The 13,777-nt window shown below is 35.9% G+C and overlaps 1 protein-coding gene across 2 annotated transcripts; it reads left to right on the forward strand.

Annotated features, from left to right (window-relative positions):
* The first annotated feature begins 7 nt into the window (after positions 1-7).
* On the forward strand, positions 8-9,857 carry MBD4 (methyl-CpG binding domain 4, DNA glycosylase). Of its 2 annotated transcripts, none has more exons than XM_053688961.1 (7): positions 8-288; positions 1,630-2,300; positions 2,553-2,627; positions 2,846-2,980; positions 3,992-4,141; positions 4,716-4,819; positions 9,595-9,857. In XM_053688961.1, the coding sequence occupies exons 1-7, from the start codon at positions 152-154 to the stop codon at positions 9,670-9,672; spliced, it is 1,350 nt and encodes a 449-aa protein (XP_053544936.1). In that variant the 5' UTR covers positions 8-151; the 3' UTR covers positions 9,673-9,857. The 2 variants fall into 2 exon arrangements, with proteins under 2 accessions (XP_053544936.1, XP_053544937.1); XM_053688962.1 differs by having other exon boundaries at positions 2,556-2,627.
* Positions 9,858-13,777: the final 3,920 nt, after the last annotated feature.

Genomic DNA, 13,777 nt, shown 5'->3' on the forward strand with positions numbered 1-13,777 from the left:
TCAGGAAGTTATGGAATCTGCAAAGGATACAGTGTAAACATTTACTACCCTCACCCCGTGGGTTATATAGATTGTGTGTACCAGAAAACATCAATAGGCCGTTATCAGCTTGTGTTTAACTGATGACAAGAAGGGCAGCATCTGATCCTCTATGAACCCTAAGGATGGAGCTAAAGATGGGGTCCCTGCCCCAAGTGTACCCTCAAACCTCCCACTGGGATGGAAAATGATTGTGACACAGAGAAAATCAGGCAAAACTGCTGGGAGATATGACTGGTGCTTTGTAAGGTTGGTGGGATATGAACAATACTAAATATATCATGATAAAACCATTTTATAACTAGTTTTATATGGAATAAATCATGGGTTAAAGGGACAGTCTACTCCGGAACTGTTATTGTTTAAAAAATTAGATAATCCCTTTATTACTCATTCCCCAGTTTTACATAATCGACCATTGTTTTTTTCTTTCCTGGTTCAGGTAGATCATACAATTTTAAACAACTTTCCAATTTACTACTATTATCTAATTTTCTTAATTCTCCTGGTATCTTTTGTTGAAGGAGCAGCAATGCGCTACTAGAAGCTAGTTGGAAGCAAATGGCAAGAGGCATATATGTGCAGCCACCAATCAGCAGCTTCTGAGCATACCTAGGTATACTTTTCAACAAAGGATACAAAGTGAACAAAATAAATGAGGTAATAGATATAAATGGGAAAGTTGTTTAAAATTGAGTACTATATCTGAATCATGAAAGAAAACATTTGTGTTTCATGTTCCTTTAATATACTTTTTACCTCTGTGATTACCTTGTATCTAAGCCTCTGTAGATTGTCCCCTTATCACAGTGCTTTTGACAGACTTGCATTTTAGTCAGTGCTGACGCATAAATAACTCCACGGGAGTGAGTACAATGTTATATATATATGGCACACATGAACTAGCATTGCCTAACTGTGAAAAACTGTCAAAATGCACTGAGATAAGAGGCGACCTGCAGGGGCTTAGAAACAGGCAGATATTTAGAGTTTTAAAGGTTATAAAGTATATTAATATAACAATGTTGGTTGTACAAAGCCGGGGGATGAGTAGTAATTACGTTATCTGTCTTTTTAAACAACATTTTCGGAGTAGACTGTCCCTTTACGTATTTGCCTGCCAAAGTGAGGTGTAATGCCTTGAATTAAATCCCTTTATATTTGCTAGTGGTCAATCCATTGTATATCCCATCTGTACAGTGTTTTGCAGTGTCTGTGGCTGCAAAGGAGGGAAATTATGATAAACTGTCAATAAAAAAATGTTGTGTATTGCATTGTATCCCTCTTGGAAATCAAGGGTTTAATTAATCATTTATTTGAACAGGTTTGTGTGAAGTTGCTATTCAGTTCTCTATGGAATATTGCTGTAAATCCATCATATAGTCAATGTGAAAATTTACAGTAGAAAGCATTGCACCCCACTGGCATTATTTATAATATTTTAATATATTAGTCAATTTTGGACCACCTGATTATAAATGTGCAGCACTACCTTCTGAACAAGCTACCTGACTGCCTGTAAATAGATGTAATAGAAAGAAGTTTGTGGCTTTTACCTGGTGTTTTCATTCTTTTTTTTTCTTTTTCTAGCCCCCAGGGTAAACAATTTAAATCCAAAAGTTCTCTTGTAAAATATTTAAATGATAACAAGGATATTAGCATTACATTTGAAGAGTTTGGATTTCCTTCTCTACCCTCATCATCTAAACAGCTAGTAACGGAAGAAATAGATGAAGAGAATATTGGAGGTCGTCCTACAAATAATGATAAGCCAATGGGATACAAGTACCTCGCAGGAGAACATTTAGTGATAGCAGAAGAGAAGCAGAACACAGGAGAGGAAATGTTGGTTGAAGCCTTAGATGATAAGAAAGATGTTGACAGGAAACAAAATAAAAGTTACAGGACTAGAAAGTTGTCAGAAAAAAAATTAAAAGAAGGTGCAAAAAATAAGCGGCAAAGAAAAGGTTCTTTGACACAGGTTGTACAAATCAAGGCAAACACGAGACCTCGGAAAAAAAGCAGGGAAATTAAAAAGGCAGGGAAAAAAAACAGAAAAGGAGAAACGAGTGAGGAATTGTCAGATTCATATGCCGCAACACAGCTGCAAAAAGATAAAGCGGGAGATGTATCCATTAGCCCCAGCACATTTTTGGAAAAAGTTGACAATCAGCCTGTCCTTCAAGAAATACACGTCGATGCTTTGAAAGAAGAATCAATAATTCATTCTCATTTCCTTGACCATAATACCACAAATAATGGTGAGTACTTGTGAATCAGTGGCGATTTAGGACAGAGTTTCTGAATCCCACTCCTCTGGGCACACTAACATCCCTTATTTCAGGAGCCAGTTTATAACCTTGCTTTACTTATCATATGCTTATTTATTTTGTGCTTATAAGATATCCTGTAAATCTGGCCTGTTAGTGTGCCCTGATTATTGGAATGGAGAAACATTGATTTAGAATCTTGTGTTGTTTTCAGAAGTACAACTATTCTTTAATCTTTTTAAGTAGATGCTGTTCTAAGATCACAAGTTGAAAAACGGAAAACCAGTCCCTATTTCTCTACCAAAGCAGTCAAAGAAGGTTTGTATTAATCCAATCATCATAAGGCTATAAACTAATTGTAGACACAAAATGACAAACACGTTGCATTGTTCTGCTTAGGATTTGGATGGGTGAAACTTGTAAAAAGATTTTTGTTTTGTAAAATTTTAGTAATCCTGACAAGGTCCAGTCAGTATCCAGGGGTCTATGTTACCGTTCTTGTGAATTCTTTACTGACACTTACATTTTAATTACAGCAATGGAACGTCCTAAAAGAAAAGCATTTAGTAAGTGGACCCCTCCTCGCTCGCCTTATAATTTGGTTCAGGAGACATTATTTCACGACCCATGGAAGCTACTTGTGTCAACTATTTTTCTAAATAAAACCTCTGGTGAGTTAACTTTTAATCAAGTGAATGCAAAAAATCTTTAGGTGTATGAAATGGACATGAAAAAATCCTATATTTTGATTTTTAAAATTCAATATCCCATTAAAAGCTAAGAGTAGATTTTATCACAGCTTAAACATTTAATTCTACAGTTTTTAGCATTAAATAAATGGATATTGTAGTGAGAAAATGACTTGCTCTAATTTGTTAGAGTATGTATTTGTTTTCAATACTCACCATGAAATTCATAAAACACATGGATAAAGCCTTACTCTGGAGCCACTAAGAACTACTGGTCTTTGTCTCACCATTTCTAGCTGAGATTGCTTATTTTAAAATTGCAACAATTGCAACACCAAAGACAGCACCTTAAACAGGATCATAAAAATAAAACAATTAAAGAAACCTTACAAAACACCACTATGGTTTACTAGTCAGGGGTTAAAAGCTACTAGCCCAGAGGGAAAAGTTACTAGTCCACTTTATGTTAAAGATAGGAAAAATGTAAATCTCTAAGTCGTCCGCTGCAATTTGTAAGTCGCCCGAGACTAGTGGACCATTGGAAATTTCAAGCCCTGTGTATAAGTGTCAATAGTACTTAGCATTTTCCCGCTAAATGTCATTTTCTGAGGTACATTATTATTATATAAGGCACCGTACAATACATATTTTACTTATACACCAAGAATAGTGCACTCTCACTTCTACATTTCAAAACTGGGGTGCGAGAGGACCATGTAATAGTAAGTATGCAAATACTCAGCACTCTTCCTTTCTTTAAAGGGAGACTCAATTCAAAATTATTTCATTATTCAGATAGAGCATGCAATTTTAAACAACTTTGTGCTGTATGAAAGAAAGGGGTAGTACTGAGTATTTGCATACTTTTATATATATGTGTGTGTGTGTGTAAATAAAAATATTTTTTTTTTTTAATGTCCCTTTAACATTAGGAACCATTTTCCTTCTTGCCTGGTTAGTCATCTTATTCCTGATGCTGTCACTTTTTCACAGGGTGTATGGCAATCCCTGTTCTCTGGGAGTTTCTTGGAAAATACCCCAACCCTGAGGTCACTAGAGCCTCAGACTGGAAGGAGATATCTGAGCTTCTGCAGCCGCTAGGACTCCATGAACTTCGGGCAAAAGCTATTATCAGATTTTCAGGTATAACCAGCACCATTGTGAGTGCTCATAGCTCTGCTACATAGATAATATTAAAGGGACACTGAACCCAAAATTTTTCTTTCGTGATTCAGATAGAGCATGCAATTTTAAACAACTTTCTAATTTACTCCTATTATCAATGTTTCTTCTTTCTCTTGCTATCTTTATATGAAAAAGAAGGCATCTAAGCTTTTTTCTTGGTTCAGTACTCTGGACAGCAGTTTTTGATTGGTGGATGAATTTATCCACCAATTATCAAGGACAACCTAGGTTGTTCACCAAAAATGGGCCAGCATCTAAACTTACATTCTTGCATTTCAAATAAAGATACCAAGAGAATAAAGAACATTTGATAATAGGAATAAATTAGAAAGTTGCTTAAAATGTCATGCTCTATCTGAATCACAAAAGAAATAATGTGGGTACAGTGTCCCTTTAATATTCCCTCTAATTTTACAATCAGATGTCTTAGCTGCATACAGTACTGTAAAATGAAACTTTATACAATAAAGTATAAGCTCCAAGTTAGAATTTGTTTGCATTGTTATGGAAGTTTGTGTTTCTTGCGCACTAGATGAGTATCTCACAAAGAAATGGAGGTATCCTATTGAACTTCATGGGATCGGAAAATATGGAAATGATTCTTACCGTATATTTTGTGTGAATGAGTGGAAAGAGGTAAGGCCTAGTTTAAACAGACATTTTAAAGTCAAAATTTAAATGTTCATAATCCAGTTAGACTATGCTATTTTATGAAGCTTTTCAATTTACTTCTGTTATAAAATTTATTTAGTTCTGTTGATAATCTTTTGTTGAATAGCATACCTAGGTAGGCTCAGGCGCAGAAATGCACTGCATGAAGCCAAAACAAATTTTATGATATACATAGAGCAGAGGTTTTTAAAGTCTTAGACAGTGAGGCCTCCCTTTGGCGAAACTTTCAAGATAAGCCTCCACGCAATAGAGGTTATTCAATTTTTTTCTCAAATAAATTTTTATTGAGGTTATTAGAAACAATGGCAGCAAAAGCTGAATCATCAGAGTCAAAATACAATAAGACAAGTACATGGAATACAATGGAAGTAACATATGCATAGCTACTACATTTGAGTATGAGTAATCAATTTTTTCCTCTATACGATTAATCATTGTACGAGAAAACAGTAGTCTTAGTATTAATAGATATACTGGACATGGGGTAAGCCTGGACTTCATGAGTGATAGTACAGAATAAAGTGCTTATCACACAATAAACTAACAATGAAACTACTTCTTTTTAGACTACTTGGGCCTAGTGTTCAAAGGACCAAACACTTATGAGCTAACTAGTGAGTTAAGACCGCCCTGCTGAAGTAACAGTATGTGGTGGAGGTACGGTCTTCAGAAACAACCATAGCAAACACTAGAGGTTATTCAATTTTTTAAACAACTCATGCAAGCACACTCACACTCTCATACACACTAACACACACACTCTCATACACACACTCATACACGCTCTCACACACACACACACTGTCATACACACACACTCTCTCATACAAACACACACTCTCATACACACACACACACTCTCATACACACACACACACTCTCATACACACAGTCTCATACACACACTCTCATACACACACTCTCATACACACACTCATAGACACACACACTCATAGACACACACACTCTCATACACACACACACACAGTCTCATACACACACTCTCATACACACACACTCTCATACACACACTCATAGACACACACACTCTCATAGACACACACACTCTCATACACACACACACTCTCATACACACACACTCTCATACACACACACACACTCTCATACACACACACACATACACACACACTCACTCTAATATACACACACTCACTCTCATACACACTCACACACACACACACACACACACACACTCTCATATACACTCACACATTCATACACACACACACCCCCTCATACACACACTCTCATACACACACTCATACACACACACACACACACACACTCATACACACACACACACACTCTCATACACACACACACACACACTCTCATACACACACACACACACACTCTCATACAAACACTCTTACTCACACACTCTCATACACACACAGTCATATACACACGCACACTCTCATACACACTCGCACACACATACACACACTCTCATACATACTCTCATACACACACACACTCATACACACACTCTCATACACACACACACTCTCATACAGACTCTCATACATACACACTCATACATACACTCACACACACACTCTCATACTCACACACTCGTATACACACACTCATACATACACTCAGACACACACTCTCATACACACTCGTATACACACACTCATACATACACTCACTCATATATACACACATACACTTACGCTTACACACTCATACACACACACACACTCATATACACACACTCATACACAGTCATATATACACACACATGCTCATACACACACACACACAGTCATACACACAAACTCTCATACACACTCACGCACACTCTCATATACACACACACACCAGTGACGTGCAGTAAGGTCTGAGGCTGGTGAGGCACTAGATATGATATGCCGGAGAAACATGTACAGAGGGCCGCAAGTACCCCCAACAAGGCAGGTTTAAATGATAGCTGAACCAGTGCACAGGTGACATAATCAGGTGATGGGTGAGAGCAAGTTAGTAACCACAGAGTTACTGATCAGCTGATTACTTCACCTGTGCACTGATTCAGCTATAATGAAAACCTGGCCTGTTGGGGGTACTTGAGGACCATTGTTGAGAAACACTGCACTAAAGCACCAGCTAATCGGAAATGTATTGATTACCTGGAGAATAAAGCACACATACTCTGCTCACTGACACCCACACACACTTTGCTCACATACACACTCACACAATTCAGTTACTCAGTTACTAAGCAATTAGAATGATACACAATCTCTTCTCTACTCACTACTGTATTGTAAAAATAGAAATAATTTACCATACAAGTTTTACACAAAGGACAAGTTATCAATACTGCCAACACAGTTGCTGCAATATGGTGTTTAAGAAACGCATGTGCACATCCCACTTAGGTATGCTCTTCAACAAAGGACACCAAAGGGTACCAAAAGAATGAAGTACATAATAATAAAAGTAAAATATAAAGTTTATTTATTTATTTTTTTTGTGCAATTTCTATCTGAATGATGGAAATGTAATTATGACTTTCATGTTCCTTTCAAAAACTAATTTGGTTTGCTGACATGGGGCCAGTAACAGTTGATGCTAATTCTCAAAATATAAATAACTAGAAAAGTCTATTAAAATAGCATGCTCTACCTCAATCATGAAAGTTTAATTTTAAATGTCTCCCTTTGACTATGTGTTTAACCAGTTACTTTACAGTGGCATTATTTTTAAAAACATTTAACTGCAATAATTACATATATTTTTTAAATGACTCATTATCTCCTTTTATTAATATAAACTTGTATAAAAGCAGCACATATTAAAAACACAATGCAACAGCTTTCAATTGATTTGTGAATTACAAGTTAACAGCAGTCTATAAATAAATGGAGACACAGAGAAAAATAAAAATAGATACAGCATCCTCTGACTGAACAGACATAACATATATGGAGTTTGTACCAAATTAAATCAAATAACCATGAAAAAGGGAGGCTTAGCAATATTCAATGTCAAAAACTTTAATTTAAATAATGTGGACACTGCACACTTAACTTCAAACTCTGGGTTTTAAATTATGGATTTAAATTAGAATTGACCCTTTGACTTCCTGTCAGTATTGGGTTATGCTCACTTACTGCCCCCCCTGTTAATGAGCTGTATCTGAACCTACTGATTAATCTATATATCCTTCACTTGCTAGGAGGCATCAAGAAGGTTGCCTCCTATTGGTCCAAATGTTTGCTGCTAATATATTGTCAGAACACAGGTGGCGCTGCAGCACAGCTTTTCCTTTGACCCATGTACTGCAATGGAGAGAAGCGTTCCTGTACCTGCCTCTCCATAGCATTACATGGGGGAAAAATATTTTTTTTTAACTTTTTTTTGTTTTAATTAAAATTTAATTAAGCTTTGGCCACATATGGCAGGGTAGGCACTGCCTCCCCTGCCTCCTATGAGTGCACGTCCCTGACACACACACACTCATGCACACACACTCATACACACACTCTCATATACACACACACACACACACACACTCATACACACACTCTCATACACACACTCTCATACACACTCATACACATTCTCATACACACACTCTCATACACACATACTCATACACACACTCTCATACACACACACACACACTCTCATACACACACACACACACACACTCATACACACACTCTCATACACACTCTCATACATACTTACACACTTATACACACACTCTCATACATACACTCACACACTCGTATACACACACATTCATACATACACTCAGACACACACTCTCATACACACACTCTCATACACATACTCATATACACACACACTCTCATACACACACACTCATACATACACTCTCATACACACACACATACATACACTCACTCATATATACACACATACGCTTACACACTCATACACACACACAGTCATAGACACACACACTCGTACACACTCATATATAAGCACACTCATATACACACACACAGTCATGTACACACACTAAATACACACACACACTCATATACACACACTCATACATACACTCACACACTCGTACACACACAGTCATATACACACTCACACACTCATACATACACACTCATATACACACACACTCATATACCTGTACATACACTCAAAGAATCTCATACATACACACACACACTCGTACACACACACACAAATTTATCATACCCACATATGAAAATTTTCAGTACTATGGCTGCCATTTCAGTATTCTGACTTGTACAAATAAATTATAGCCTCAGTGTGTATTTAAGAGACAGTCTAGTCAAAATGAATTTAAACTTTCAGATAGGACATGCAATTTTCCAATTTGCTTTGTTTCCTTGGTATTCTTTGTTGAAAGCTAAACCTAAGTAGGTTCATATGCTAATTTCTAAGCCCTTAAAGGCCTCCTCTTATTTTAGACATTTGGACAGTTTTTCACAGTTCAACAGTGTGATTGTTAATTTGTGCCATGTAAATAACATTGTGCTCACTCTCGTGGAGTTATTTATGAGTCAGCATTGGTTGGCTAAAATGCATTTGTCAAAAAAACAGAAATAAGGGGGCAGTCTGCAAAGGCTTAGATTCAAGGTAATCACAGATTAGAGAATGTTCTTTTTGCACCTTTCTGTGCCAATATATTATTCAGTGAACACACTTATACATTTTGCCAGCTCATATTAATGTATTACATATTCTTTTTTATATTATAGGTACACCCAAAAGATCACAAGTTGAATAAATATCACAGCTGGCTGTGGGAGAATAAAGAAAAACTTGGCCTCACTTGAAAATATTTCTATTTTTTATGCCCTTACTACAGTGGCATTGACTATTTATTATGCAAGTGTGATATATGAAAAAGCTCTGCTTTTATCAGTTCTTTGTTTTTATACAGTAACTGCATTTAAATGTTGTAAAAAAAATGAAAGTAAATATTTTTTATATTTTTATAATAAACACTGGATAAAATGTTTTCTTTTCTCAATGCAAGACAATATTGATTTTAAGCAAAACAAAATGTCTAATGCACTCACAATCTGAATGTAGCCTACAATGGTCGCATTATTAGTGAAGCTGATACTATGTACCCTGTTCTGTTAAGTGGTGTGTGGCGCACTGTTTGCCTTATATACAAGCTCCTTACAGTGTAAAATCTATTTAGCCATCGCAGATCCTCGCTAATTCAGGTAATGTCAGAAGACTATAAGTGCTTATGTCATATAGAAAAAAAATAGATTGTGCAATAGTAGCAAGTAATTTTATGTGTCAATTGTTTTATTGATTGGTACGTAATCCTAATTTGACAAACTAAAATATAAAAGTGTGTAAAAGAGGTTATATATTTCTCTGAAACTGTAACATGGCTGAATAGTTTTGTATAGAGTGATACCATAGCAGTCAAGAAACTGTGAGAGATTAATTATTGTTGATATATTTCCAACAATTATCTGAATACCTAATACTATAGGAATCTACCATTCCAAATCTGAATAATACTTGGCAAGACACCTCTACTATCAGCATGCAAAATTCTTCATCCCCACCCAAAAAAACAACATCAACATGCTAAATTGACTTATGTGAAGTGCTAGCTGCACCATTATTAGATCTGTTTAATCAGTCACTTTTTAAAAGGCAATGGCCTGGATGTCACTGCAAATGTTATACCTCCTTTATAAAGAAAAAACAGTAGGGAAGCTTCTTGTAACTACTGACCGGTTAGTATGACTTGGGCAGGGGGAAATTAATAAAAATTTTGTTTAAAGTAAATAATAGTGTATTTGTAAAAAGAACTAACATGATCAAAACCAACATGGTTTTACTGCAGGAAGATTGTGTTGGGATAACTAAAGTGATAGGTCAGGGTTGGAGCATTAGATATAGCTTTATTTAGATTTTAGTAAAGTACTTGTCTCTGTCCTTCACAACAACTTATTCATATGCCGCATTAACGTTTAGACAGAAAGGGAATTAAAAACGTCTTGCATACTCATAAAGCTACCCTAAGATTATAGAGGGCATACTTCAGAAGGAAATATGGGCAGACTCAATGGGTTTTGTGGTTCTTATTTGCTGAAAAAATCTGTGTCTATGCAGTAAAAACTGAACACAAATTATATATTTATATATAATTATAGGCCTTGAAATTTACACTAGTCCTGAACAAGTAAAACAATTACTGCAAACAAGTACAAGGTTATCCTGGAGAAAAAATTGCTTCTTTCTGCTCTGACTCTGAGTGAGGATTGTTTTTTACTGCAGGACAATGCTCCATACCACACAGTCAGGTCAAACAAGGTGTGGACGGAGGGCTACCTGATCAAGGCCCTATCATAGCAAGTCCAGTCTCCAGACCTTAACCCCATTTAAAACCTCTGGAATGTGATCAAGATGAATGGTCACAAGCTGTCAAACAAAGCCAAACTGCCTAGGAGTGGAATAAAGTCACCCAACAGTAATGTGAAAGACGGGTGCAGAGCACATGCCAAGATGCATTAAAGAGTTATTCCACCAAATATTGATTTCTGAACTGTTGCTAAGTTAAAACTAAGATTTGTATTGTTTAAAAATGAATATGAACTTGTTTTCTTTGCATTAATCAAGGTCTGAAAACACTGCATCTTTTTTGTTATTTTTGACCAGTTATTTTCTGCAAAAAAAAAAAATGCTCTAAATTACAATATTTGTATTTGTAAAAAATACAATAGTTATTGCTTTGACACAATACCAAGGCAGCGCAACAATGAATAAATCATGTAAAATAAAATATAACAAATATAGTAATGATCCAAAAGCCAATGGTCTAAATAGGTAAACAGTATAATCTGTACGCACTTTACAAAACAGCAGGTGACACAGTCAATTTTAAAGGCATAGGAAGTCCATTATCCAAAACCGGGCTGTACACCTTTTTTTTAAAGACCTAACAAAATGTCAATAAAATGATACTTATTCTGTTCTTATGTATCCAGTCCTTTTTTTTCCACCTTGCAGCTCCTTAACCTCTTAAGGACATATGACGGAATTTTTCCGTCATAAAACAATTGAGCAACCAGAAAGCTGTGTCCTTAAAGGGTTAAAAAGCACTGGTGTGATGATCTCCGTGAGTCAAGTGATGTCAGGGTATGTATCTACAGAAACAGTGGAGCGCAGAAAAGAGAAAAAACAGGACGATCTAAGTGCAGATGATAAAAAACTCTTGTTCCACTTTATTATAACACTCATATAGGTGTGCACTTATAGGAGATACCCTCCTCAAATATATGAGGTATGTATTGACATGATACAACAATCCACAGCGTGGTAACAGTGCCCAAGAGTATCTTATGTGTATTGTAGTCAAAGTAACTTTATCCCCTTTCAGTAATACACCATACATATTGATAAAATACTTTGCTTAACAAGCAATAGAGGAGGTGTAAAATAGGGCAGTGGTAGTGCAACAATGAAGCCAGTTCTGCTCCCACCGCTCCCCACCATTCACCTGTTTCCTCACGTAACAATGGGAGAAATGTCAGTAGTTTATAGGATAAAACAAAAATGTTCATTTTACTCAAACACCTATCAATAAATAGTAAAACCAAAGAAACTAATAATTTTGCAGTGGTCTCTTAATTTTTTCCAGATCTGTTTATATACAGTATATATATATATATATATATATATATATATATATATATTCCAAAAGTAATGGTCGCACTCTCAGGTCTTTTAGTGAAAAAACGTAGTTAATTTTAATGAAACGTTTTCGGGGTAATCTACCCCATCATCAGCATAAACATACAGTGCATCAAACAAACTTAAATAGAAGCATGTTGCTCATTAAACAAATCAAACATAAATCAAAAATACCTGTGTGTGTAAATTTCTCAGTGTGGTGACGCCAAACAGTGTGTGTGTGGACCGCATATTTTGCGTTCCACTGTGAGGACCGGAAGTGTAAAGTGTAGTATTATATCCGGTATCCTCGATTATATAAAGGACTTATAATATTATATACATACAAGGATACTGTGTTACTTATTTTTAGTTACTAAGTGTGTACTAATGTTTCAATCTCTGTGTCGTTATTGACTGTGTATCACACTCTTAGTGTATTGTTGCAATTGCGTACATTTATTTAGCCAGTGCCTTATGCACTGCTCCTAGGCTCATATATATATATGTACATTGCTTCCTGTTATCTAAATTACATCTCCCTTACTCGCGTGTTACTACTGCCTGTTGTGATGATCTGCGTGACAGGTTCGATAGACCTCGCTGTCATATTCTAGTTGTCATAGTAACCATTTGTTGTGCCAGTTCTACTTAGGCGGAATGATCTGTTGGTTTACCTATCTCAGATTGCACGTTATCCTATAGCCGGTACATATTGCCTTCATGTCTCACTATTAACCTGGTTTTCATACATCTACATATCTCTTATGCTTGTCCTAGAGTGTGTTAGTTAAAGGCATATATATGGGCTAAACAGTATTCTCTGGCTCTTATTGTATATAGTATCTATATATTATCTCGAGTATGGTACATGTATTTCTAAAGCTGGCTTTGTGGATTATGTGGTAGGTCCCCACAATTGGACCTAGATAACAGTGAAGAAAAATAAAAGCATCAAACCATCTAACATGGATAGAAGATACAAAAATACAAAAATAACTAGTAAATAAATAAATAAATAGCAGCCTCTTTGTTGCTGCTACATTGCACACTTAGCTTTAGTAATGTATAGTTGGTTTTGATCTTGTTGTAAATTATATTATATCTATCTCTCTTGTGCCTGTATACACTTTACATCTAATACACACATCTTAGCTCTCTTAATGTGTAATAAAGAAAGCTATTGTTGCCTTGTAAGTCCATATAATTGCTCCGTGTCATATTGCTTATATAGTG

The sequence above is a fragment of the Bombina bombina genome, chromosome 7 (genome assembly GCF_027579735.1).
Source record: "Bombina bombina isolate aBomBom1 chromosome 7, aBomBom1.pri, whole genome shotgun sequence".
Taxonomy (NCBI): Eukaryota; Metazoa; Chordata; class Amphibia; order Anura; family Bombinatoridae; genus Bombina; species Bombina bombina.

Bases quoted from the DNA above. Each gene is read 5' to 3' on its own strand.
- MBD4 (XM_053688961.1), top strand. From the start codon at position 152: ATGAACCCTAAGGATGGAGCTAAAGATGGGGTCCCTGCCCCAAGTGTA. The intron at 289-1,629 runs GTTGGTGGGATA...TTCTTTTTCTAG, and splicing joins TATGACTGGTGCTTTGTAAG to CCCCCAGGGTAAACAATTTA. The intron at 2,981-3,991 runs GTGAGTTAACTT...ACTTTTTCACAG, and splicing joins TTTTCTAAATAAAACCTCTG to GGTGTATGGCAATCCCTGTT.